Genomic DNA, 26,270 nt, shown 5'->3' on the forward strand with positions numbered 1-26,270 from the left:
TCGCGCCAACCGAAGGGGCAGGACCCTCCGATCGACACCACCGCTACCAACCCCCCCTTTGGTTCCTCCGGGATGAATCGAGACCCCCACACACACACAAGCCCACCCACCCAACATTCTTCCTGGAGGCTGAAACGCTAAGCCGAGATGGATCCACCCGTGCCTGACCAAAGCCGGAACCAGCCGGAGAAGCCACCGTCGCCGCCATCTTTTTTTTTTTTTTTTTTTCAGAGGGGTGGGCCTTCTTCCTGCTCTCCCCTCTTGTGCTCTGGATAACAACACACATTCACACAACACAGAAACACCGGTTCGGATTTGGAGAACGAAGCCAGCGTCCTCCTCCCCCTCCACCCCCCCCCCACGGCTGAACGCTTCCGGAAGCATCCCCGCTGAACTTTCGCGGGGGAAAGTCCGCGAATGGATTTGGGGCGCAGAAGACAACTTCCCCCCCTTTTTTTTTCTCTCCCCTCCCTCCATCTCCCCCCCCCTCTCTGGGTTGGACCGATTCCTGCCTTAGCCCACTTTTGAGTTCCTCCTACCCCCACCCCATATTTTTTTTGTGGGGGGGCCAAAAACTCCGATTTCTCAAAAAAACAACAACAACCGAGGAACGGAAAAGAACCAGGAAGGAAAATTTTCCGATATTTGGCAGCTATTTAATTGAGGAGGGATGTATATTCGGGGTGAGGGTGGGGGAAGAGATTTTTGAGGAGTGGGGGGGTCTTCTCCCCTCTTTTTTTCCTCCCCCCCCCGAGAAGCTCCATAGGGATTTTTTGAGGGGGAGAGGTGCAAAAAAAACAAAAAAACAGCCTTTTTTCTTTCCATCTTTTCTTTTTTTTCTCTCTCTCTTTTCCTGGATCCTCTGAGACCGCAAAGCGATGCTGAGACCAGTATCTGTTGCTATGGCGATAGATCAACCTCTCTCTCCCCCCCGTCTGCTTTTCTTTTTTTTTTCCTTTTCCTTTTTCACACACTCCGTCCTGTTTCCCCCCCCCCCCTCAAAATTACGATTATCTCTCCATTCAGGAAAGCCAGCCTCTTCTTTTAAGGTTGGGAGCGCTTCATATTTCTTACCGATATTTTCATATTAGAAAGCCCCCCCCTCCTGCGATAATGAAATTAATTCGATTTTAATGGTTTTTTTAAAGCCAATGGGGGGGGGGAGGAACTAATGGATCCTGGCCCCAGATTTTCTCTTTAAAAAAAAAAAGAGGCAGCTGGCTCAAAAGCAACAGTCTTAATCTGCTAGACTGCTCCTGGCTGTGGAGGCTTTTGCTTTCTTGATCCGGTGATGATCAGCCTTCCTTTTTCAAAAAAAACAAAATCCCAGATTTTTTTTTTATTTTTTTTTTTTGCAGAATTTATTTTATTGATCAAGTTCCCTTTTGGTTTAATCGTTTAATCTATAAACCCTAAGAAGCAGAGTTGATAAGTTTGTTCGGTAAAGCTTGCATGCGCGCCACTTTTAATATTTATTTCTATTTTTTTAACTGCCTGTCCACCTCAAAAGAAGAGTCTCTGGGGCGGCGTACAAGGTATACAAACGATAAAATGAAGATTAAAAATATTAAGATTTCCAAAAAAATTTTTAAAATGACAAAACAACCTTATAAAATTGCAAAAATATTTTATTTGGTTTTTTTTTAAAAAAAGAAAAGTTATTTATTCTGCATTTCGGCCTTTTCAGGAGGCTGCACGTTGTCTTAATTAAATCGTTTTTAAAATAGGTCTTGGTTGCTGATAGGGAGCAGGGGGAGAAAAAATAAAAGATATATATATAATTAAGATCAAAGCCAAATGCCCTGCGTGACTTAGAACATCTCGTCCACTCCCATCAAGATGCCCAGAAAATTTTTTAAAAAATTTAGATTTTAATTTGGAAGCCAAAGAGGAAGCCGAGGAGAGGAACGAGCCCGGGGATTTTGCAGTTTGCTAAATTTTATCTATCAGCCACTCATAGGATCCATGCAGCTTTAAATCCCCACCGAGCAAGAGATTTAACCCTTGTGCCAATCTAACCATCCTCCAGGAAGGATGGCATCCACCAGGGCAAAGATGGAAAAAAAAGAAAGTTTTTAAGAAGAGATTAGACAGCCATTTAAGCAGGGGGTTGGACTAGAAGATCTCTGAGTCCCTAAGATTCTATGAAACCCCTTCCAAAAAAAATAAAGCCATGAATCTAAAGTTCCAAAGAAGAATGAAAGTAATTTTAATTTCCTTTCTTCCCTGGGGAAATGATTAGTTTTTAATAACAATTTGAATTTTAATCCTCATGGCATTGTTGAAACCACGGCCCTCCAAATTTGGCAACTTTTAAGACGTGTGGATTATAACTCCCAGAATTCCCCAGCCAGTATGGCGGGCTGGGGAATTCTGGGAGTTGAAGTCCGCAAGTCTTAAAAGTTGTGTAATTTGTTGGCTGGGGAATTCTGGGAGTTGAAGTCCACAAGTCTTAAAGGTTGTATAATTTGTTGGCTGGGGAATTCTGGGAGTTGAAGTCCACAAGTCTTAAAAGTTGTGTAATTTGTTGGCTGGGGAATTCTGGGAGTTGAAGTCCTCAAGTCTTAAAAGTTGTATAATTTGCTGGCTGGGGAATTCTGGGAGTTGAAGTCCATAAATTTTAAAAGTTCTGCAATTTGCTGGCTGGGGAATTCTGGGAGTTGAAGTCCGCAAGTCTTAAAAGTTGTATAATTTGTTGGCTTGGGAATTCTGGGAGTTGAAGTCCACAAGGTCTTAAAAGTTGCCAAGTTTGCAAACTCCTGCCTTAAGAGCCTTGTGGGGTTGCATTAACCCAAATTGGCCCAAACCCACCCAAAAAGTTGCCCACCCTGATTTCTTCCTTCCTTTTTTCCATATATTTTTTCCATTTATTTCTGTCTTTTCTTTTCTCCATCCTTCTCACTTCTGCACCTGGGGCTGGCTTGTTCAGCGAAGCATCCAGCTCGTAATGGGCTGACCAGTTTAAAAAAAACTATCACCCAAACGGAGCAGGCAGGAGCTGAAATTCTGGATTTTGGGGTGGGTGGGAGACCACCGGACCCCATTTCTACCCCTCTTGGGGGGGGCGCTGTATAAAAACAAAGTCCTATTGGAAATAAAGACGATGATTTGATTGTGGCCAGGAGTTCCGCTGTCTTCTCTGGACGAAAAAAAGGCAGATTTCCTTCGCAGACGTCAGCTCACCTGGTCTTGACACCTGCCTCAATAGTCCTCGACTTACTCATTTAGAGACCTAAGTTACAACAGAACCAATCCTCGCACTTACGACTGCCATAGCATCCACACGATTGCGTGGTCAAGATAATGAGAGATGGAAGGAAGAGAGAAAGGAAAGGGAAGGAGGGAGGGAGGGAGGGAGGGAGGGAAGGAAAAGGGAGGGAGTGAAAGGGAAGGAAGGAAGGGAAGAAGAAAGCGAAGGAAAGGGAGAGGATGGAAAGATAAGATGGGGAAGGAAGAGGGACTAAAGGAAAAGGGAGGAAGGGAGAGAAGGAAAAGGGAGGGAGTGAAAGAAGGGAGGGTGGGAAAGGAGGAAGAAAGGAATGGAAGGGAGGAAGAAAGCGAAGGAAGAGGAAAAGGGAGAGAAGGAAAAGGGAGGGAATGAAGAAGGGAGGGTGGGAAAGGAAGAGGAATGAAAGGGAGGAAGAAAGCAAGGAAGGGAAGAGGGAAAGAAGGGAGAGACAAGGAAAAGGGAGGGAGTGAAAGAAGGGAGGGTGGGAAAGGAGGAAGAAAGGAATGGAAGGGAGGAAGAAAAAGGAAAGGGAGGGTGAAGGAAGGAAAAGATGGGGAAGGAAGAGCGACTAAAGGAAAAGGGAGGAAGAGAGGAATGGAAGGGAGGAAGAAAGCGAAGAAAAGAGGATGGAAGGAAGGAAAAGATAGATGGGGAAGGAAGAGGGACTAAAAGAAAAGGGAGGGAGGGAAAGAAGGGAGAGACAAGGAAAAGGGAGGGAATGAAAGGGTGGGAAAGGAAGAGGAATGGAAGGAAGAAAGCAAGGAAGGGAAGAGGGAAAGAAGGGAGAGAAGGAAAAGGGAAGTGAAAGGGAGGGTGGGAAAGGAGGAAGAAAGGAATGGAAGGGAGGAAGAAAGCAAAGGGAGGGTGAAGGAAGGAAAAGATAGATGGGGAAGGAAGAGCGACTAAAGGAAAAGGGAGGGTGGGAAAGGAGGAAGGAAAGAATGGAAGAAGGGAGAAGGGAAGGGGGAGGGAGGGAGGATGGAAGGAAGGAAGGAAGGAAAAGAAAGAAGGGGAAGGGGAAGAAGGTTGGGACTAAAGGAGAAGGGAGAAAGGGAAAGAGGGAGGGGAAGAAGAAAGAAAAGGGAAGGGAAGGAGGAAGGAAAGGCGACTGGTCCTGATATTTCTCTCCACGCCACCTCCCAAATCCGAGTCTTGGGGCCCATCGGCTGCATCCAGGGAGCACGGGGCGTGTGGGCGAGGATGCCGTGTGTGCGCACACGCGGGAAGCGTGCAATATAAGCCGTGTCTGCCTCAGACGGAAGGCGCACAGACGGCAACCAGCCGCCCCCACAGCAATGAGCTGTCTCTCTCTTCCCCCCCACCCCCCTAATGATGCTCTTTCAAAAGCTGTCAAGGGCTTTTTTGCAACCATCGTGACACACCACAACACAACGCAACACAACAACACAAAGCACACACAGAGCCTTCTGTCCCCGGGAGCCTAAACATAGCTAGTTTTCCTTTCCTTTTTTTTTTTTTTTTCCCACTAGTTTTTCCAGCCTTCCTTTTTTTCCCCCATCCTCCTCTCCTCCCACCCTGCCTTTTGGCATTATGAGACCCACAAACACACCGGGAAGGGGGGGAAACTGAGGCACAAACCGGGGGGGGGAGATGGACGACACTGAGGCAAGGATCGAACCCCTCCCCTCCAATCATCTTCTTTTAATGGCCCCATAATCCCTTGCGGGGTAGAGCCTAGGCAACTGAATGGAACAGTGTTTACTGGCCGGATGCCTTTCCTGTTGCCAGAGCGGAGTTTTGTACAGCAGATTAATATTCTCATTGTGCCCAGAGAGAGAAATATCTGCCTCTACCTAGGATCGAACTCACAGCCTCCCGATTGTGAGGGGAGAGCTCCACACCACTTGACGCCCCCTCCCCTCCAATATATTTATTTATTTATTTTATTAAATTTCTATAATAATGAACATTATTTTAATGCACCTGGACTTCCATCTTAAGACACCAAAGGCTCCCGATACAACACACAGATGGGTCCTTGACTTACAACTGTTTCATTTAGTGACGGTTTGAAGTTACGGCGGCACTAAAAGAGCGACTGATGACTGTTTTTCTACACTTAACAGCCATTGCTGCATCCCTCCCAAAATTCAGACGCTCCCATTTATGATGGTCGCAGGGGGGGTCACACGTGATCCCCCTTTTGTGACCCGATGGGTGACTTATGACCATTTTTCACACTTAACGATTCGTTTTTAAGACGGCCGCAGCGTCCCGGAGTCACGTCATCCCCTTTTGCGACTTTCCGACAAGCGAAGTCAACGGGGGAAGCCTGGATTCACTTCAACGACCGCATCCTTCACAACTGCAGCGATTCATTTAACAACTCGGGCAAGACAGGTCGCAAAACAGGACAAAGGCAGGGGTGAAATCTACTTACCTTCCCAACCAGTTGGGAAGTGCGCGCGCAACTCACGGACCCTCTACGTATGCGCAAACCCTTCTGCGCATGCGCAGAGGGTTAAAAAAAACAGGTTACTTCCTGGTTAAAACCAGGAAGTAATGACCGGATGGGTGGGCGGAGCCTCACGCCATCACTACCGGTTCTCCAAACCCCCGGCCGCCATCGCTACCGGTTCCCCCAACCACCCGCCGCGATCACTACCGGTTCTCCCAACCACCTGCCGCGATCGCTACTGGTTCCCCCAACCACCCGCCGCGATCGCTACCGGTTCTCCCAACCACCCGCCGTGATTGCTACCGGTTCCCCCAACCACCCGCCACGATCGCTACCGGTTCTCCCAACCACCCGCCGCGATCGCTACCGGCTTGCCCGAACCGGGAGCATTTCACCCCTGGGCAAAAGTCTCCATTAGCAACCGAAACTCGGGGCCCAACTGCGGTCGCACGTCGAGGATCAACCTGGAATAAGAATTAGAATAAACCATCCTTTTTCTAAATTTGCAATTGCCAGCCATTTTAAAAGGCCCGGGGTTGCAAAGACTGACTCTCGTCCCAAAACAGGACAGTTAACAGTAACAGTCTTGGAAGGGACTTCGAAGGTCATCTAGTCCAACCTGCTGATGACGCAGGAGACCTGAGATTCGAACCACCAAACTCCCGACCTTTCTGATCGACGAGCTCAGTGTTTTAGCCACTGAGCCACCGAGCCACATTAAGATAATCTGGAGCAAAAAAAAAAAAAGAAAGAAAAAAAAAGAGGATGATTTATTGAAAATTATTTTGGGTGCACCTGCGAAGAAACACCGTTTCCCAAATCCGGCAAAAAGACCTGTCTGCTTTTTCCTGTGTGTGTGTCCCCATAGTTGTTTTTTTTTCCTTTTTGGGGGGGGGGGGCAGATGTTTGTTAAAATGCCTGCAGAGGTTGCCACCTAGCTTGCAAAAAATGAAATTATTTTTTTTTCCTTTTATCCACAACCTCTTCCTCTCCCCCCTCCGGAGCTGAGCAGATGGCGGGAGCAATCTTTTCAAATTTCCATTTTCTGTGAAAATGCTATTGCCGTTAACGTCTGCGAAGAAAAGGCTTCGTCCCTTTAGAAAAAGTCTCAAATCTGCAATTCAACCTAGTTTATTTTATTTTATTTTAAATTTGTAAGGGCTGCTGCCCTCTGCTGCCAACAAGCAGAGTTCTAATAATCTCGGCCTGCAAGAGTAACAGAGTTGGAAGGGGACTTCGAGGTCATCCAGTCCAACCCCCTGCTTACTCCTGCTGGAGTAAGATTAGATTAGAATAACAGAGTTGGAAGGGGCCCTTGTTGTTAAGCGAATCACGCGGCTGTTAAGCAAAGGTGGCTTCCCTTCCCCCGCTGATTTTGCTTCCTGGGATGATCACAACGGTCGTAAAAAAAGGGGGAATCACGCGATCCCCTTTTGTGACGAGCAGAGTCAACGGGGAAGCGGGATTCACTTAACAACCGTGTGACTAACTTAAAACCATTTCGGTGCTTCGCTTAACAACGGTGGCCAGAAAGGTTCGCAAAATGGGACAAAACTCACTTAACACACACGTCTCGCTTAACAACAGGAATTTGGGGTTCAATGGTGGCCGTAAGTCGATTACCTGAATTCAGATCCCTTCCTGGGTGATCAACCATGGGGAAAATAGGAATCCTGTTTGGGAACGCTGGGGGAAAATTCAGCCGCTGCGGAGAAAACTTTCTTAAAAACAAAATACATACAGAACACACCTTCACGAATTTTTGTTCTGCCCATCGCAGAGTTTTATAAACTTTTATCATGCTTGCAAGAAAACCCAAAATCTCTCCAGGAAGTGATCGTAGAAAAAAAAATAAATCGAAAACAGAATTATCTTCCCATCCTCATCCCACTCAAAACTCTTTTTTAACACTTCAAATTTTAAAATATTGGTTTTTTCGCCTCTACCGTTCCATCTTTTGTCGCTTTCCAGCAATGTAGAGCCAAACTGGATTTCAGTGCTTCTCAACCTTAAGGCGTTTCGAAGATGAATGGACTACAACTCCCAGAATTCCTCAGTCAGCATGGAATGCTGGGACCGGAAGTCCCACCCATCTTCAAGCATGCTGGCTGGGGCATCCTGGGAGTTGAAGTCCACCCATCTACAAGTGGGCGAGGTTGAGAAATGCTGGATTAGTTCTTGATCAATGCATCTCAATCTCAGCTGCTTGGAAATTAAGTGGACTTCAACTCCCAGAATTCCTCAGCCAGCGTGGAATTCTGGAAGTTGAAGTCCACCCATCTTCAAGTAACCAAGAATATTGAATATTTCAATATTGAAAAATATTTTTTTTTTCTAGATTGGTGCTTCTCAACCTTAAGCCGTTTCGAAGATGGGTGGACTACAACTCCCAGAATTCCTCCCAGTCAGCCTGGAATGCTGGGACTTGAAGTCCATCCATTTTCAAGCATGCTAGCCAGGGAATTCTGGGAGTTAAAGTCCACCCATCTTTAAACAGTCGAGGTTGAGAAATACTGGATTTGTTCTAGATCGGCCCTTCTCAACTTTAGACGCTTGGGAGATGGGTGGACTACAACTCCCAGAATTCCTCCCAGTCAGCATGGAATGCTGGGACTTGAAGTCCATTCATCTAAGCATGCTGGCCGGAGAATCCTGGGAGTTGAAGTCCGCCCATCTTCAAGCAACAAAAAAACAACAACACCATTCTAAATACACAATCTTGGCAAGACCACCAGTGGAGACAGAAAATCCGTATTTTGTGCGAGAAAGGATCAAAACTCAACCAACTCAAGTAAATCCCAAATTGAAGAACTGTCTCTACAAGTTAAGACCCCCCAAATCTACACCCCCTTTTTTTTTTTAAAAAAAAAAAAGGGGGACACACAGATTTTGGAGTTGTGGACAAGCGTCAACTCGGACAGCTGGCCGGCTTCCGCTGCTCCTGGGCGGGAAAGTCCCGAGTGCGAATGACCCACTGCCTTTCGCTTCATTCTTCCAAGGGAATGGATTCCCCGCTTGTCCTCCTCCGTGGAAAGCCCCCCCACGCTGGAATTTTGGGGGAGGGGGGCCTGGAAGAGACAGAACTAGGAGGAGTGGTGAAATTTGGGAGGGGGGGGAGAAAACCAAAACTGGGAAAAAAGGAGGAACTGCGCCCCAAAGTCTCATCTCCGTTTAATGCACCAACTGGGCCGTCAACCAGTACAAAACTAACGGCTGGAAGGCAGCGGCACCTAGCGTGACGTACATCTGCGCCCGGCCGGTAGTCCGACTCAGTCCGTCTTGCACCACGGAAGTGAGGATCTTCATCCGTAAAGAGCGAACCTAGGTAGGCAAGACAATACACCGGAAGCATGTTTAGATGGGCACCTGATTCCTCAACTACAACTCTCGGCGCCTGGCTGACTTGAGCGTGGAATTCCCATGCGCCAAAGGGATGGGATATGACAGGGGTCGGCAACCTTAAACACTCAAAGAGCCACAAAGGTCCTAACTGGAATCCCCTCATTCAATTCAGGAGCCGACCGGAAGTCCGGTTCCCCCCACTATAGAGTCTCCTCCTAGTGCGGCGTCCTTTTTCCTCTACCTGTCCTAACCGAAAGCCCTATCAATTGTGGAGCCGACCAGCAACAGAGAGCCGCAGAAGAGGGATGAAAGAGCCACATGTGGCTCCAGAGCTGCGGGTTGCTGACCCCTGGAATATGAAATCCATCTCGGCTCGATTTTGGTTTTAACGTTGCGTTTATGATTTTTAAATAACTCAAGGCGACGGAACCATCTAATTTTTCTTCCTTCCTCCCTCCTCCTCCTTCCCCGGAACAACAACCCTGTGAAGTGGGTTGGGCTGAGAGAGAGGGGGGGACTGGCCCCCAAAGTCACCAAGTCATTGGCACCGCCCTGAACACGGCCGGACTCACCATGAAATACATAAGAGAACAGGAGGCCCACGCCAGAGCGATGTAGTAGCCGTTGAGGCCAAAAACCAAGCCCCCGACCACAGTGAGGATCATCCTGGAGAGGAAAAACAAAGGATTGTTCATGTTTCTGTATGCGATTAACACATCGTAACAAATTGGGCAGGAATTAACATTTACACCCAAGAACAAAAACGAGCATTTCTCCCAATGTTGATTTACAGCAAGGAAATTACAGCAAGAACCTTTATTTAACGGACATCTGATTCAACGGACAAATCCTTCTGAAATAACGGACAGGTTTATTGTATCCGTAACGGTCTTTAATTTTTAATTTAATAAAGTTAATTTTTGCCATATTAAACGCCCACATCAATATGCAAGAAACGCTGTTGACGTTCTTGGCACAACAACATCTTGCCGCCAAGAGGTATTTTTGGGATTTAACGGACTCTTCTAATTAGTCCGTTAAATCAGGAACTTGCTGCTGGTTGGAAACAAGAGTCTAATTCAGGAAGCTTGAGTCCGTGGGGGCTTCTGGGAAATAGAGTCTAATCCGTGAAACAGGGAAAACCCTCCCAACTCACCCAACATATTTGTAGCCGCAGTAAGCCAGAAGGTCAAACGTGCCCAAATCACTTTGGACCGTAGCAAGGTACAGACCCAGGAGAAGGGCGAGAACTTCGATCACCATCCACACAAAGGCCGTGCTGGCGCACATCCCGAGAACCTCCGGGGAAAACCTGGCAGAAAAAAAATAAAGCCTGAACGAGTCCCAGTCTGGCTGTTGTGACCTAGGCTTACTGAGTAATTACAATACACAATTAGTCCCAAAATTGTAACATTTTACAATTTTATTGTAGCAGCTGAGAATTACATTCATTCCCAGCTGAGTCCCAATTAGTTGCAAAAAAAAAAGTCCTTCGGAAGAAGTCCTGCGTGGTAATCACCAAACTTTATCTTCTTTGACATGTTGCCAAAGGCCTTACTTGGCAAAGCCCCACCGAGTTCAGAAACAAACAAGAGATGCCGACTGGAAACAGAGTTAGCAATGTTGCTATGCTGCAAAAGGCTCAAGTGCCTTTGTTTCTCTTTTAAACCTTATGGGAGGGTCCAATCATCTCCTGGCCTTACTCCCGAGTCGTCCCTTTTGCTTCCCCGCAGACTCATGATCCAAATCCAGACGTGTTGGCAACTGCTTCATATTTATGACGGGGTCGCGCAATTCCCTTTTGCGACTTTCCGACGAGCAACGTCCGTGGGGGAAGCCAGATTCACTTCACAACCCTGTTACTAAGTAGGGACTTATTTAACGGTGGCAAGGTAGGTCGTAAAATGGGGTAAAACCCACTTAACTATCTCGCTTAGCGACATGAATTTTGGGCTCAGTTGTGGTCGTAAATCGAGGACCACCTCTAATCTGTTCCCTGCCAAATTCTACATTGCGCCCAGCCTTAAATCCTGCACCCAAAACTCAAATTCACACCTAATCTTCACCATTTACCGTTAAGATGTAAAAAATGGGAAAGGAGAAGAATTTTCCTTACCGTTTCTGTATCCCGAGTGCCATTCCAGCCAGCAAAATATATGTAATGAAGGCCATACCTGTGAAGGAGAAAATATATATATATATATATATATTAAAAAAGGCTCCAGATTTTGGAGGTTGAAGGTTTTTGTTTTTTTAAATAGAAGAACTACAATATTGTGATTTTTTTTTTTAAGAGCAATTCCATCAGTTTGATTTCCCAGACACTTTTATTAATTAAAAATACAAAGCGGTACCTTGCGGTAACTTTTTGTTCCATTAAACGAGTCGAGATTTTAAAAAAAGAAATAAAATTCCTCCCAGTGAAACCTGAACTAGCAATCTGATTCCTAAATTAAACCCATTTTATGCATTTATGTTCGAGAAGATTCAGGCTGCCCAACTCAAAACACTGCAGGTTGTATAGCCGTAAAAAAAAAGAAACGATAACTCAAAATGTAAAAAAAAAAAATTACATATATACTTCAATATATAATAAATAAATCTAATAATCATCAAAGTCTAATAAATATCTACATATTCCGTGACATACGACTGGTCCTTTAATGACTGTTCAGAGTTATGACAGCCTCAGAATAAATATAATGTAATATAATATAATATAATAAAATAAAATAAAAATTCCTCATATACTTCAATATATAATACATAAATCTAATAATCACAAAAGTCTAATAAATATCTACGTAGCCCGTGACTTACGACTGGTCCTTTAATGTAGTTCAGAGTTATAACAGTCTCAGAATAAATAAAATAAAATAAAATAAAATAATGAAATAAAATGAAATAAAAGAAAAGAAAGAAAAGAAAAGAAAAGAAAGAAAAGAAAAAAAGAAAAGAAAAGAAAAGAAAAGAAAAGAAAAGAAAAGAAAAGAAAAGAAAAGAAAAAAAAGAAGAAAAGAAAAGAAAAAAGAAAAGAAAAGAAAAAAAGAAAAGAAAGGAAAGGAAAAGAAAATTCAACTCACTAGGAATATAAAGATCGGGAGCATTGACGTCCTGGCGAGGAGTCAGAGGAATATCGCGATGATAACGAACTTCCCAATTCTACAAAAAGAATAATAATAATTATTATTTATGCATTTGCATTTCAGCAGTTTCTTGCAATCAAGTCCCGCTTGGAAATTTTGGTCTGAGGTCGTACCCCCCCACCCTCCGCTCCCAAAATTTTACTTTTATCCAATCTAAGAGTTTTTTAGTTGAACTTTTCAGCCTGAATGTCTTTTCTTTCTTTCTTCAGATATTCGATTAGCACCCAACAGATTCCTCGGATGCGTTTATTTTCCCCCTGATTTCTCTTTCCAGTGGCAATGAGTTCCCCGGGTTAACCGAGCTAAGTGAATAAATATGTATTTGCCGATTGAACCTGACGAGACTCGAACGCGGCAATAAAGGCGGATCACTTTGATTTTTGACATGCCTCCTACACAGACATAGTCCTCGACTTATAACCATTCACTTAGCGAGCGTTTGAAATTACAAGAGCACTGAAAAACCTCACTTACGACGACCACAGCATTCTTAAGCCATGTGTGATCAAAACTTGGTTGCTTGGCAACCTGCATGTCTTTACAACGGCTGCAGCATCCATTCGTGGCCTTCCCAGCACCAGCTTCCAATAAAAGCAATGGAGGAAGCCGGATTCGCTTAAGGACGGCATGATTCCCCTTAACGACGGCCTGTGATTTGCTAAACCACCATGACAATAAAAATCCCCGATTGACCGCCTGGCTTAACAATGGAAATTCTTTTTTTAAAAATCCACCAAAATTCAGACCAAGATCACTACTGCCAAATATTCTATCCTATTCTATTCTTTTTTTTTTTCTTTCTTTACCTGGTGCACGTAAGGGAAGATTAATAAACCTAATTTTTTCATCACGTATGTGGTGTCCACCGCAAAGAAGTATTTAAGCTTGTTGATAGAAACAAATCTGTGAATCTGCAAGGGAAAAAAAAAAAAAGAAACCAGATTTATTTATTAAATTTACCTCTTTTATGCCTATTTTACTCGCTCAGTGTTGAATGTTATATGTCTATAATTTGTAGATGCTTCAAACACAAATAAAGAACATCCGTCCGTCCATCCATTTATCCATTCATCCATCTATCTATCACCTATCCACCTACCCATTCATCCATCTATCATCTGTCCATCTACCACCTACCCATCCACTCAACCATCCATCTATCCACCCATCATCTATCCACCTACCCATTCACCTATCCATCCATCCATCCATCCATCCATCTATCCATCATCTATCTATCATCTATCCACCTACCCATCCACCCAACCATTCATCCATGTCTATCATCTATCTATCCATCCATCATCTACCCACCTACCCAACCATCCATCCATCCATCATCTATCCATCTACCCACACCCAACCATCCATCCATGTCTATCATCTATCTATCCATTCATCATCTATCCACCTACCCATCCATCATCCATATCTATCTATCCACCTACCCATCGATCCATCGATCCATCATCTATCCACCTACCCACACCCAATCATTCATCCATGTCTATCATCTATCTATCCATCCATCATCTATCTATCATCTATCCATCTATCCACCTACCCATCCACCCAACCATTCATCCATGCCTATCATCTATCCATCCATCCATCATCTATCTATCATCTATCCATCTATCCACCTACCCATCCACCCAACCATCCATCTATCCATCATCTATCTATCTATCCACCCATCATCTATCCACCTACCCAACTATTCACCTATCCATCTATCCATCCATCCATCCATCATCTATCTATCATCTATCCATCTATCCACCTACCCATCCACCCAACCATCCATCTATCCATCATCTATCTATCTATCCACCCATCATCTATCCACCTACCCAACTATTCACCTATCCATCCATCCATCCATCATCTATCCATCTATCCACCTACCCATCCACCCAGCCATTCATCCATGTCTATCATCTATCTATCCATCCATCATCTACCCACCTACCCAACTATCCACCTACCCATCCATCCATCCATCATCTATCTATCATCTATCCATCTATCCACCTACCCATCCACCCAACCATTCATCCATGTCTATCATCTATCTATCCATCCATCATCTACCCACCTACCCAACTATCCACCTACCCATCCATCCATCTATCCATCTATCCACCTACCCACACCCAACCATCCATCCATGTCTATCATCTATCTATCCATTCATCATCTATCCACCTACCCATCCATCATCCATCATATCTATCTATCTACCCACCCACCCACCCATCTATCCATCCATCAGTCTATCAGTCTATCATCTATCTATCCATCCATCATCTATCCACCTACCCAACCACCCACCTACCCATCCACCCAACCAACCATCCATCTATCCATCTATCCATCCATCATCTATCCATCATCTATCCACCTACCCATCTATCCACCTATCCATCCATCCATCTATCTCTTTTATTCTATTCTATTCTTTTAGTCATATGTTTTCTATGTATTCCATGTATTTGCATATATTCTATTATTACTTCTATTATTCCATGTTCTATAAACATAATATGGGAAAGGACCAAAATAAAAGGGCAAAGGGAGATTTGGAAATGTATATTATATAAATCTAAAAGAACGCTTTCTAAAATAAAGGATGTTTTGGTCACTGTAACCATTGTGACTCACTCTCTCTCTCCCCCCTTCCCCAATTTTTTTTTTTTTAAAAAAAGAATTCTCAATTTTATTCCTTTACCTCTTTATGGACGATGTCTTTCCCCTGGGATGCAATGGAGGAGCCATAAGCCATGGCGACGTTAGCAACTGGATCAGCAAATATCTGGTTGAAGCTCATGTCAATCCCAGGTGGGGGATATCCCGCCTGGGGCACCCCGTAGCCCGAACTGGTGTCATCGAAAAGTTGGGGGGCATCTGGAGATTGTGGCACAGGGGGGTTCCTGGTCCTATGCTTGGAGCCTGTAAGGCGGGAAAAAAATTAGGAAGAAGTAGAAGAAGGGAACTACGTAGCCAACAGACCTCAACTAATAGGATACAACCCAGAATTCACACTCGGTACAGGACTGAATATGTCTGTACAGGCAGTCCTCGGCTTACGGCCACAGTTGAGCCCAACATTTCCGTTGCTAAGCGAGACTGTTATTAAGTGATGCTGCTTAAGGTGAGAAATCTGTCAAGCTGAATTTCGCCCCGTTTTACAACCTATCTTGCCAGGGTTGTTAAGCGAAACACTGCAGTCGTTAAGCTGGTAACACGGTTGCTAAGCGAATCTGGCTTTCCCCCATCGACTCGGCTTGTCGGAGGGTCGCAAATGTGACCTCAGGACACTGTCGTAAATACGAGCCAGTGGCCAAGCGTCCTAAATTTTTGATCAGGTGGTCACGGGGATCCTGCAACGGTCGTTAAGTGTGAAAAACGGTCAAGTTCCTTTTCTTTCAGTGACGCCGTGACTCCGAACGGCCACTAAATGAATTGTTGTAAGTCGAGGACTAGCTGTAAATCGGATACAATCAAGGATTCGCACTCGGCACAGGACCGAATGCGTCTTGTGTGATTTACTAAATCGATTTTATAAAGTTTTTATTTATTAGTCAATCGATAAGCTGCCCGTTCACCCTCTCCGGGCGGCTCGCAAGGCAGGAAAAAAACAAATATTTTCATCTTTCTTTCAATAATGTATCTTATTTTTATTGATAAAATAATAAATTCTAGGCCACCTCCAGGCCTCCAAGCAACACCCAACCACGTTAGAAAACCATCAATAAACAACCCAAAATGTAATCTGGCACCACCCTGGATGGGATTCCACCCCTCCCCCACCGCCCTGCCCCCAAAATTGGGCGTGCAAACTCCCCCCCCAAAAAATTAATTAATATTAATTAATTCCCCCAACTGGTTGAAGTGGGCGGGGCTGATTGGATTCAATAGCCCGGAGTTCAATCCCCACCCCCATAAAATAGCACCCCTTTGCTATTTGGGGGGATCCAGAAGGATCTTGGGATCCACTGGGATCCACTGGAATGGACGGGCCTCGATTTCCAGGCTCCCTCTTCAAAAGCAACAGGCGGGAAGGGGGGAGATCATGCTGGATCTCCTCCCGGGGTTAAGAGCCCCTCCCCCCCCCAAAAAACCCCTCCCCACTTCTACCCTACTAGATCCCCACTGAGGATCCACCCGGCCTGCTCCCCTCCCCCTTTTCCCCCCCTACCTGGACCCCCATATCCAGGGGGATAAGCCATGGCGCCCCCTTCAATCGCTCCCCACAGGATCCAAGGTCTTTAATAAAACAAATAAATTTAAAATAATAATAATAATAAATAAGCCAGAGCAGCAAAGTTGCGAAGAGATCCAAAAAAAAAAAAAGAGAGAGAGAGAGAAGAGAAAGGTTCTAAGCCACGTCCTCAAAGGCGCCGGCGCGGCCACAAGCGGCCGCTCTGATTGGCTGCCGCTGTATCCTTTTCGCAGGCTCCGCGCTCTGATTGGCGGAGGATGTATCCATTTTCGGCCGAGGTTCCAAAGGGGCGGAGTTGGCTCGCTGGCGTTTCTTAAGGCCGTTCGGCGCACGCGCAGGAGGAGGGTAGGAAGGAAGAAAAAAAAAAAAAAAAACGATGTTGGAAGGCGTTCCCCGGCAGCTTGAGTGGCAGCCGAGGCTTCCAATTGCAAAGGCAGGCAGGCAGGCAGGGGATGATGGGAGTTGTGGTCTAGCTAGCCTTGCTGGGAGAGCGACAGGTAGGAAGAGGCGGTGGGATGCAAAAAAAAAAAAAAGTGTGTTTTTGGGGTTTAGGGATTTTTTTATTTTTTTAATTACAGAGGCTCGCTCTGATTGGCTGAGCCACAGCTCCAGGAAATATGGCCGATCAGCGAGGGATGCTGGGAGTTGTAGTTCAGCAAGGCCCATTATTCGCTAAGCCTTAGTCTTAAAACAGGTATCTCCAAACTTGGCAACTTTAAGACTCGTGGACTTCAACTCCCAGAATTCCCCACCCAGGGAATTCTGGGAGTTGAAGTTCATGAGCCATGCCGGTTGGGGAATTCTGGGAATTGAAGTCCACGAGTCTTAAAGTGGCCAATTTTGGAATCATCTTCTTCATTTAACGACCCCATAATCCTTTGTGGGATGGAGTCTGGGCAACTGAATGGAGCTAGTAGAGTGTTTTACTGGCCGGATGCCTTTCCTGTCGCCAGTGCGGAGTTTTGTCCAGCAGATAATATTTTCATTGTGCCCAGAGAGAGAGAGAGAGGAATATCTGCCTCTACCTAGGATCGAACTCACAGCCAGATAGATAGATAGATAGATAGATAGATAGATAGATAGATAGATAGATAGATAGATAGATGATATAGATATAGATATACAGTAGATATAGATATAGATATATAGCTGTGAGTTTACATAGATAGATAGATAGATAGATAGATAGATAGATAGATAGATGATAGATATTATGAATTGAAAAAAATAAAACGCACTGCTTGCTGAGATTCCATACCCAAACATTTAACATTAGACAATATGGATTGTTTCCCATTTATGGATGCCTTGTTATGAAATTTGTTAGCTGTTTGTCTCCTGATTTATTTATTTATTTATTTAGCCATCCTAAACTCACTCCGTTCTCCTTCTCCTCAATTAATTCATCCATTTCCAAATCTAAACCCAGGTTTGTTGGCAAACCGACATTGCCATCTATGGAAAGCTAGCTAGCAGGAATTCAGCTCTAGCTAGTTTTGATCCCATGATCCAAGAATTTGTGAATCTCCCCTGCTCGCCTTTCGCTTAAAAATCTTCCTTGCGTACTAGAATTAAGTCTGAGGCCTGGTTAAATTTATAAGCCAGGTCTGAACCATCAATAAAATATATATTTTTTTTAAAAAAAATCCATTTTGTTGTAGTTTAAAAGCCTGCCCCCTTTTTTAAACAATAACAAACTGGATCTTTTTTTGAAAAAAAAAATTACATTTTATTGATGATCTTCATTAAGTGTCCCCGGCGTAGAATTTCCCCCGAAGATCCACCAGGTCATCCTGAACGGAAATTGATCCCCTGAATTGATCCCCTGAAGATCCACCAGAGGTCATCCTGAAGTGAAAAACAGTAAGATTTATAACCAATTTTAATAGGGTTGTGTTTGCAGAAGATATCTAGCTTACTCTTCTTGCCCTCACAACTTTTAAGATGGCAGGACTTCAACTCCCAGAATTCTCTAGTTAGCATGCCGACTAGGGAATTCTGGGAGTTTTGCAGACAGCATGCTGGGAAATTCTTGGGGTTGAGGTTCACCTATTTTAAAGTTGCCAAGGTTGAGAAATACGAGTCTAAGATTACATTTCCATGGACAAATAGGGGTTAAAGCATACCAGTTGGAGAATTCTACGAGTTGAAGTCTCAAAGCATGGTGGTTGGGGAATTCTGGGAGTTGAAGTCATATCTCAAAGCATGGTGGTTGGGGAATTCTGGGAGGTAGGTAAATTGAGGACCCAGTTGTGGGGGCAATAAGCTGACTTTGTATAAATATACAAAAGTATGAAGGCTATTGCTTAGCGCACTGTAAGCCGCCCTGAGTCTCCGGAGAAGGGCGGCATATAAATCAAATTTTAAAAAAAAATAGCCTCCCACCAGCCAGTTCGCTCGCACAGAGAGGGCCTCCTCAGGGTGCCAGACAGCGTCGGCGGTGACCCCCAGGGGGGAGAGCCTTCTCTGTGGTGGCACCCGCTCTCTGGAACGACCTACCCTCAGAGATACGCACGAATACCAGACCTCCAGACTTTTCGTCGGGCCCTGAAAACACATCTATTCCATCTAGCCGGGTTGGCTTGATCCCATCCTTTCGGTTTTCATTTGAACCTGGTTTTAACTGGGTTGTTTTAAATCGAGGGCCGCAATTATTTAATGTCTTTTAAACTGGTTTTTTTAAATTTGATTTATATGCCGCCGTTCTCCGGAGACTCAGGGCGGCTTACAGTGCGTTAAGCAATAGCCTTCATACTTTTGTATATTTTTCTTCGCACCTTCCGTCGCGCGCTTAAAACGTTTTTATTTCATCAAGCTGGCCTGGCCTAAATCATCTCCTCTTTTAAATTTAAATTTTAACCATAAATTTTTAATCTGTTTAATTATGGGGTATTTTAAAATTCAGCCTAAATTATTTAATTTGTTTTAATTTATTTTAGATTTTGTATTTCCTGTGTTTTATCTTCTGGCTGTTCACCGCCCTGAGCCCTTCGGGAGAAGGGCGGTATAGAAATTTAATAAAATAAAATAAATAAATAAATAAATAAAGTCAGCTTATTGCCCCCACGAACCAGGTCCCCATTTAACCTACCTTAGAAAGGATGGAAGGCCGAGTCAACCTTGAGCCTTGGCGAGATTCGAACCTGCAGAAATTGCAGGCAGCTGTGTTAATAACAGGGTGCATTAAACCACTGTACTACCAAGGCTCTTTCACCGCCCTGAGTCCTGTTGGAGAAGGGCGGTCTAAAATTCAATCAATCAATCAATCAATTTGGACCCGGGTTTGCATTCCGACGTGCAAGGGAAGAAGGGGAGGGAGGAGACACGTGGGGACCCAGCCTTCCCTCTGCCTGCCTGCCTGCCTGCCGAGTCATCGGGGCCGAAAGAAAGCGAGCGCAGGAGCCAGATGAGCTGAGCGACGAAGCTCTCCGCGGAGCGTCGCCAAGGCAAGGCAGAGCATCTTCCTTACGGCTGCTGGACCACTCTGGGCAACCGGGAACGGGGCTGGGGAGGGGGGGCCGTGGGGCTTTGTGCTTTCCAGCCCAGCCGTGGAGGGCGGAGCTGCCGTCTCCGCCGCTGCCCCCGCCGCCAAAAGTCCACGGGCGTGCGGGGCAGGTGGGCGCCAAGCTAGGGCGCGCCAAGGGTGACTGTCTCTCATGCAGCCCCGTTGCGGGGATTGCGGGAGGCGGCACAGCTGGAGCCTCTGCGGGGCCGGCCAGCCCCACGCCCGAGCCTAAGATGCGGCCGGGCCGTGCCACGCGTGAACTATGCCAGGCGTGGGGGCAGAAGACGGCGGGCAGCAGCCGGGCGCAGGGGAGCTGCCCACGCTCACCCCGGCTGGGGGACCCCCTCGGGAAGAGGTAAGTGACAAGTCCAACCTGCGTGGGGTGGGTGGGTGGGTGGGGGTAGGAGTGGGGGAGGGGGGAGAGAAAAGGAGGAAAGGAGAAAGGGAAGGAGAAAGGAAAAAGGGAGATGGGAAAAGAAAGGGGAGGAAAGGAGGGTAGAAGAGGGAAAAAGGAAGGGGAAGAGAAGGAGAGGAAAGGAAGGAGAGAAAAGAAAAAAAGGGAAGGAGAGGAAAGGAAGGAGAGGAGAAAACGGGGGAAGAGAAGGGGAGGAAAGGAAAGGGGAAGGATGGAAAAGAAAAAAAAGGGAAGGAGAGGAAAGGAAGGATAGAAAAGAAAAAAAGGGAAGGAGAGGACAAACGGGGGAAGAGAACGGGTGGAAAGGAAAGGGGAAGGATGGAAAAGAAAAAAGGGGAAGAGGAAAGGAAAGGAAAGGGGAAGGATGGAAACGAGAAAAGAAGGGAAAGAGAAGGGGAGAGGGGAAGAAAGGAAAAGAAGAACGGCAAGAAGGAAGCGAAGAGAAGGGAAAGAAGAAAAGGCAGCCAAGAGGAACGAAAGGAAGGAAGGAAAGAAGGAAAGACAGATTTAAAACAAAAAAAAACAAAACCCGAACCGCTTTTGCGCTGCGCCCTGAGCGCACAGCTTTGGAGACGAGTCCCCCTTTCCAAGCGGCGCCTCCAAAATCCGGTGGTTTGCGGGAGGAGGGGGGGGGGCGATGCCAGCTTTCGGGGTTTGAAAGCCGGGGTTCGGCCCTCTGCTTTTCTGTCCTCCCCCCCCTTTTATTTATTTTTTTCCTAAAGGGGAGAGGAGGGGCGTGGAGAGAGTGATTTTGCTGCAGGGAACACGTGTCTCTTTGTGCATTATTAATAGCTCTACGGGGGTTAAAAATAAACCTGGGTTTCTGCGGGGGGGGGGCTCTCCTTCGGGCCCCTTGCATCCTCCTCGTCCACCCACCCACCCCAAAAGGGGGGGGGGTCCCTCTATTTGCAAGAAGGCGCCCGCGGGTGCGTAAAAGAGGGATTCCCAGGGAAAAGGAAAGAAAGGATCTGCAGGGGAAGTGGGGAGTTTTGCCACCGGCTGGTGTGTGTACGTGTGTGTGTGTGTGTGTGTGTGCGTGGAAGGGAGGGCACGCGTGAAGTTCTGCATTGCACCACAGTCCGCCCGGCCGCGCGTCCTTCGCCACTCTCTCTCCGCTTGGATGCTCTTGGCGGCGGCAGATCCCCAGCTCGGTGTCAGCAGAGGAACAAAAAAGCCAGCAGGATCTAGGGAGTTGGGGGGGGGGGGCTGAAGTGGGAAGAGGTGTTTTTTGATGGGGGGGGGAAGCTGGAAATCATCCATTTTCCCCACATCTGGCAATTTTTAATTTTAGTTTTTGAAGCTGCATTTCCCTGCAGGAAAAATAAAATAAAGGATATTTCTTTTAGATAGATAGATGATAGATAGATAGATAGATAGATAGATAGATAGATAGATAGATAGATAGATAGATGATAGATGATAGATAGATATAGATATATATCCTTTATTTATATATATTTATAAATAAATATATATTTTTATTTATATATATTTATTTATATATATACAAACCCCTTTCCAGCCCTCCTCTGTTCCGAAAAAAGACTTTTAGGAACAAGGATAGGGGGTCTCCCTTCTTTTGCATGCCCCCAAGACTCCCTTCTGCCAGCCTGGCTGGCAGGGGATGAAGGGAACTGTAGTCCAGCGGGGGCGCCAAGTTGGAAACAAGAAAGAAGCTTCTTGGGACAAAAGAAGCTGGGCCGAGCTTTTGAAGAAGGATATTGGGGAGGGGGGCTTTTGGGGGAGAGGGGAAGGGGAATTGGCAAGCCAAGCCACTTGGGAGTTGCCAGGGTTAAAAATCAGGGCCCACCTCCCCTCCCTCCCCCTCACCCCCAAGGGATTTTGATGGCCAAAAATGTCAGAGCTAGGAAAGATCAGTTCAGTAAATAAATAAATAAATAAATAAATAAATAAATAAATAAATAAATAAATAAATAAATAAATAAATAAATAAATAAATAAATAAATAAATCACCGCAGCATCTGGGGCTGCCTTGTTTTCTTCCTTGAAGTGCATTATTAAGGCAAAGGGGAAGAGGGTGTCAGATTGCAACCCCCCCATGCTTTAAAAAAATTAAAAAAAAATCCCCCTCCCCATCTTAAAAGCCATTTGCTGTTTGGCAGCCTCCCAAAAAATTCCCTTGACCAGAAACCCCTTTTGCAATGCTCTGGGGAGACATGAAAAGCGTGGGGAACTCCTTTCCAGCTGCCCCCCCCCCCAACCACACCCCACCCCATAAGACCAGATCCATTGGGAAGCTGGCCTGGTATAATTTGTTTTATTCTTTATCCCTTCGATCGGTTTCTAAGGGTAGTTTAGCTCCACCAAAATAACCCTGAAATTCTAAAACCGTTTTTTTAAAAAAACATAAAACAGTAAAAGCATTCTCAAACAAAGAGTTGGAATTAAATAGTTGGAATTCCCTTGGACATTCTTTCTTTTCTTCCCTCTTTTTTTCTCTTTCTCTCTTTTTTCCCTTTCTTCTCTCCCTCTCTCTCTCTTTTTATCTGTCTCTCTCTTTCACCCTCTTTCTCTTTATTTCTCTCTCCTCTGTCTCTCTTTCTTTGTCTCTTTTTATTATTATTATTTATTATTATTATTATTTATTAAATTTGTATACCGCCCTTCTCCTTTCGGACTCAGGGCGGTGAACAGCCAAAATAAAAACATTTGTACAAAAGCTAAAATAATTATTTAAAACTAATTAAATAGAATTTGGCCCATAATTTAAAACATATCAATTGAAATCAATATCAATATCTATCTCTGTCTTTTTTCCCCTTCTTTCTGTTTTCTCTCTTTTTCTTTCTTTCTCTTTTTCTCTTTCCTTTTCAATCTCTCTCTTGTTCTCTTTTTATGTCTCTCTTTCACCCTCTTTCTCTTTATCTCTATTTCTCTTTTCTCTGTCTTTCTTTGTCTCTCTCTCCCTTTGTCTTTTTCCTTTCTGTTTTTTCTATCTTTTTCTTTCTCTTTTTTATCTCTCTTTTTCTCTTTCCTTTTCCCTCTTTTCTCTCTCTTTTTATCTGTCTCTCTTTCACCCTCTTTCTCTTTATCTCTATTTCTCTTTCTTTTCTCTGTCTCTGTTTCTTTCTTTGTCTCTCTATCTATCTCTCTGTCTCTCTTTTTTCCTTTTTCTGTTTTCTCTATCTCTTTTTCTTTCTCTTTTTTATCTCTTTTTCTCTTTCCTTTTCCCACTTTTCTCTCTCTCGTTCTCTTTTTATCTGTCTCTCTCTTTCACCCTCTTTCTCTTTATCTCTATTTCCCTCTTTCTTTTCTTTCTGTCTCTCTTTCTCTGCTTCTTTCTTTCTTTCTTTTTCTCTCTTTGTGTCTCTCTCTTTCTCTCTCTCTCTTTCTCAGCTAGAGGCCGGATACTTACAGGAAGTTAAATACAGGATATTCCTAACCCTTTCACTCAAGCTTGCTTACGGCTAAATACGTTTATATGGCAGGTGGTGGTCCCAGCAAAATGGAACCTCCCTATGCAGAAGCAGTCTATCCTGGCAGACCAGAGAGCTGTAGGCTTCCTTGGGAGTGCCTTTCGGCTTCCATGGGAAACAGACGCCGAGCCTTATTTTGTCTGGCTTCGACGTCCTGTTTATATCCCTAAACTGTGACCGTGTTAGCGTCTGGACTCCACGCCCCCAGTGCGAACGGCGCGATGTGTGTGTCTGAAAGCACAATTGCAGGGTGTCTGGCATTTCAACCCCAAGCTGGTTGTTAAGTCGGGGGCTCCCCCCCCCGGTCAGCTGTGATCCTAGAATACTGAAAGGCCGAAGAAATTGGCACCATTGCAAAGCTTCAGTTTGGCATGCTATTTTTTTTTTCTTTCTTTCTTTCCGTCCCCTGTGTTAGAAACACGGGGGCAACCGTGAGATGGAATTAAGGTTAACAGGTAGTCCTCGACTTACGACGGTTCGCTTAGTGACCGAAGTGACAACGGCACTGGAAAAAAGTGGCCTTTTTTTAAAAAAACACTTACGAACCACGCGGTCACGAGATTTACATTCGGATGCTGGACCGCTGATCGCATTTATGACGGTCGCGGTATCCCTGGATCACGGGGTTCCCCCTTTTTGGCGACCTTCCGACAAGCACAGGCAACGGGGAAACCCGATTCACTTAACCGCCGGGTGACTCATTTAACAAGCGCGGCCGATTCACTTAACAAAGGAGGGAGGGGCCAAAAAAGTCGTAAAATGGGGCTTAACGAATTTCTGACATAAATTTGCGGTCGTACGTTGAGGACTACCTGTACTGGTTTGGCGGTGGTGGTGGGGTGATCTCAGATCTTTGTGGGAAGGGGCAGGTCTGTAACCGGTTTTTCTACCCTACTCTCTTCTCCATCCCTTTCTCTCCCTCGACCCGCAGCAACGTCCTCTCAAACAGTCTCTGAGCAGCTCGCTATGCCGGGAGTCCCATTGGAAATGTCTGGTGCTCACCCTTCTGATGTTCGGCTGCTTCGGCGTCATGGCCTGGTGCCGTATCTCGACGGTGACCCGTCTGAACTACGACAGCTCCTATCAAGGGGCGTCGCTGGTGTATCATGACAGCCCGTGCTCCAACGGATACATCTACATCCCGCTGGCCTTCTTGGGCATGTTGTACGTGGTGTACCTGGTGGAGTGCTGGCACCGGTTCGCCAAGGGGCAGATGCAGTATCGGGTAGACACGGCGAGCGTCTACGACAAAGTCCAGCGCATGCAACAGGCCACGCCTTGCATCTGGTGGAAGGCCGTCAGCTACCACTACATCCGCCGTACGAGGCAAGTCACGCGTTATCGCAACGGGGACGCTTATACGACCACTCAGGTTTACCACGAGCGGGTCAACACGCACGTCTCGGAGACGGAGTTCGACTACTCGGGCCACGGAGTGAAGGACGTCTCCAAGGAGCTGTTGGGACTCTCGGATTACCCCGTGACCAAACTCCGGTTTACGAAATGCTTCAGTTTCGCCTCGGGGGAGGCGGAAGCTGCGTATCTGACTCAAAGGGCCCGGTTCTTCGGCGAGAACGAGGGCTTGGACGACTACATGGAGGCCCGCGAAGGGATGCACCTCAAAAACGTGGACTTTAAGGAACACATGTTAGTCTTCCCAGATCCGGGGCGCCCACCCTGGTACACCCGCCGAAGTGTCTTCTGGTTGGCCTCTTTCCTCCTGCTGTCCTGGCCACTGAGAGTCTTGTCCGAATACCGTACGGCCAACGTACATTATCACGTGGAGAAACTCTTTGGGGCAGACGACGGGCCCAGCCCGCTGGACGCCGCGGGGACATACGGGCGCCGAATCTCGCGCGTCAACACGGTGGACATGACCGAACTGGAATGGCACATCCGTTCCAACCAGCAGCTGGTGCCCAGCTACTCCGAGGCCGTGTTGATGGACACCACTACGGTGGCGGGGCGCAGCGTACCTCCGCAGCTGCCAACGCTGTCGCCGGACTGTCAGCAGCAACTCCCTACCCTCGCGGGGCACCCGGGCTCTCTACGCCCGCTTGCCGTTCAGCTGCAGCCGCTTCTCGCTGAGCGGCGCCCGGCGTTGCGGGGGCATTCTCCGGAGCCTGAGTGGGAGCCACGTGGGCAGCAACATCGACACGGAGCCGTTGGAGAGTCCCCCGTGCTACCAGGATGCGTTATACTTTCCTGTGTTGATTGTACACGGAGGGGAGGGCTGTGAGCGCAATGGGCACAGGCCGGGGCTGGCAGGGAGGGGGCAAGGGACCCCCCTGTGAACTGGGAGGGGGGGAGGGATACTGGAAACTTAAGTTCCCTGGGAGAAACGCAGTACAAAACGTCTCTGGCTTGTTTCCCTGAGCCAAAACCGAACCCATTAACCCAACTGCAAAGGCTTTTTGGCTGACATTTCAGTCTTCTAAGGAAGTGTGTTTGGGGAGGGAGAGGCCCATTAAGCCCAGGTTCAGATATGGGATTCTTTTGCTCAACTCTTGGGTAGAGGGAGGAAGGAATAGAGAGGGATGGGAGAAAGAAA

The 26,270-nt window shown here is 46.1% G+C and overlaps 2 protein-coding genes across 2 annotated transcripts; one reads left to right on the forward strand and one right to left on the reverse strand.

The window, feature by feature from the left end:
• Positions 1–6,538: 6,538 nt before the first annotated feature.
• Positions 6,539–16,527, reverse strand: YIF1A (Yip1 interacting factor homolog A, membrane trafficking protein). Its single transcript, XM_070950721.1, has 8 exons — positions 16,338–16,527; positions 14,868–15,088; positions 12,943–13,047; positions 12,074–12,152; positions 11,107–11,164; positions 10,147–10,302; positions 9,563–9,656; positions 6,539–8,969 (listed from the first exon to the last, which is right to left on the reverse strand). Exons 1-8 carry the CDS (start codon positions 16,366–16,368, stop codon positions 8,820–8,822), a joined length of 894 nt encoding a protein of 297 aa, XP_070806822.1. The 5' UTR covers positions 16,369–16,527; the 3' UTR covers positions 6,539–8,819.
• A 3,601-nt stretch (positions 16,528–20,128) lies between these two features.
• Positions 20,129–26,013, forward strand: TMEM151A (transmembrane protein 151A). The gene is given in 3 exon segments (XM_070951128.1): positions 20,129–20,221; positions 24,651–25,682; positions 25,684–26,013. Coding segments are annotated over 3 exon segments (1,455 nt in total).
• Positions 26,014–26,270: the final 257 nt, after the last annotated feature.

The sequence above is a fragment of the Pituophis catenifer genome, unplaced genomic scaffold (assembly GCF_029215685.1).
Source record: "Pituophis catenifer annectens isolate HBS135680 unplaced genomic scaffold, rPitCat1.0.hap2 SCAF_10, whole genome shotgun sequence".
NCBI classification, from domain to species: domain Eukaryota; kingdom Metazoa; phylum Chordata; class Lepidosauria; order Squamata; family Colubridae; genus Pituophis; species Pituophis catenifer.

Coding starts and splice junctions, on each gene's coding strand:
- YIF1A (XM_070950721.1), bottom strand. CDS start 16,368: ATGGCTTATCCCCCTGGATATGGGGGTCCAG. Junction 9,657..10,146: donor TGCGGCTACAAATATGTTGG/GTGAGTTGGGAG, acceptor TTTCCTCTCCAG/GATGATCCTCACTGTGGTCG. Junction 8,970..9,562: donor GTTCTCTTATGTATTTCATG/GTGAGTCCGGCC, acceptor TTGCCTACCTAG/GTTCGCTCTTTACGGATGAA.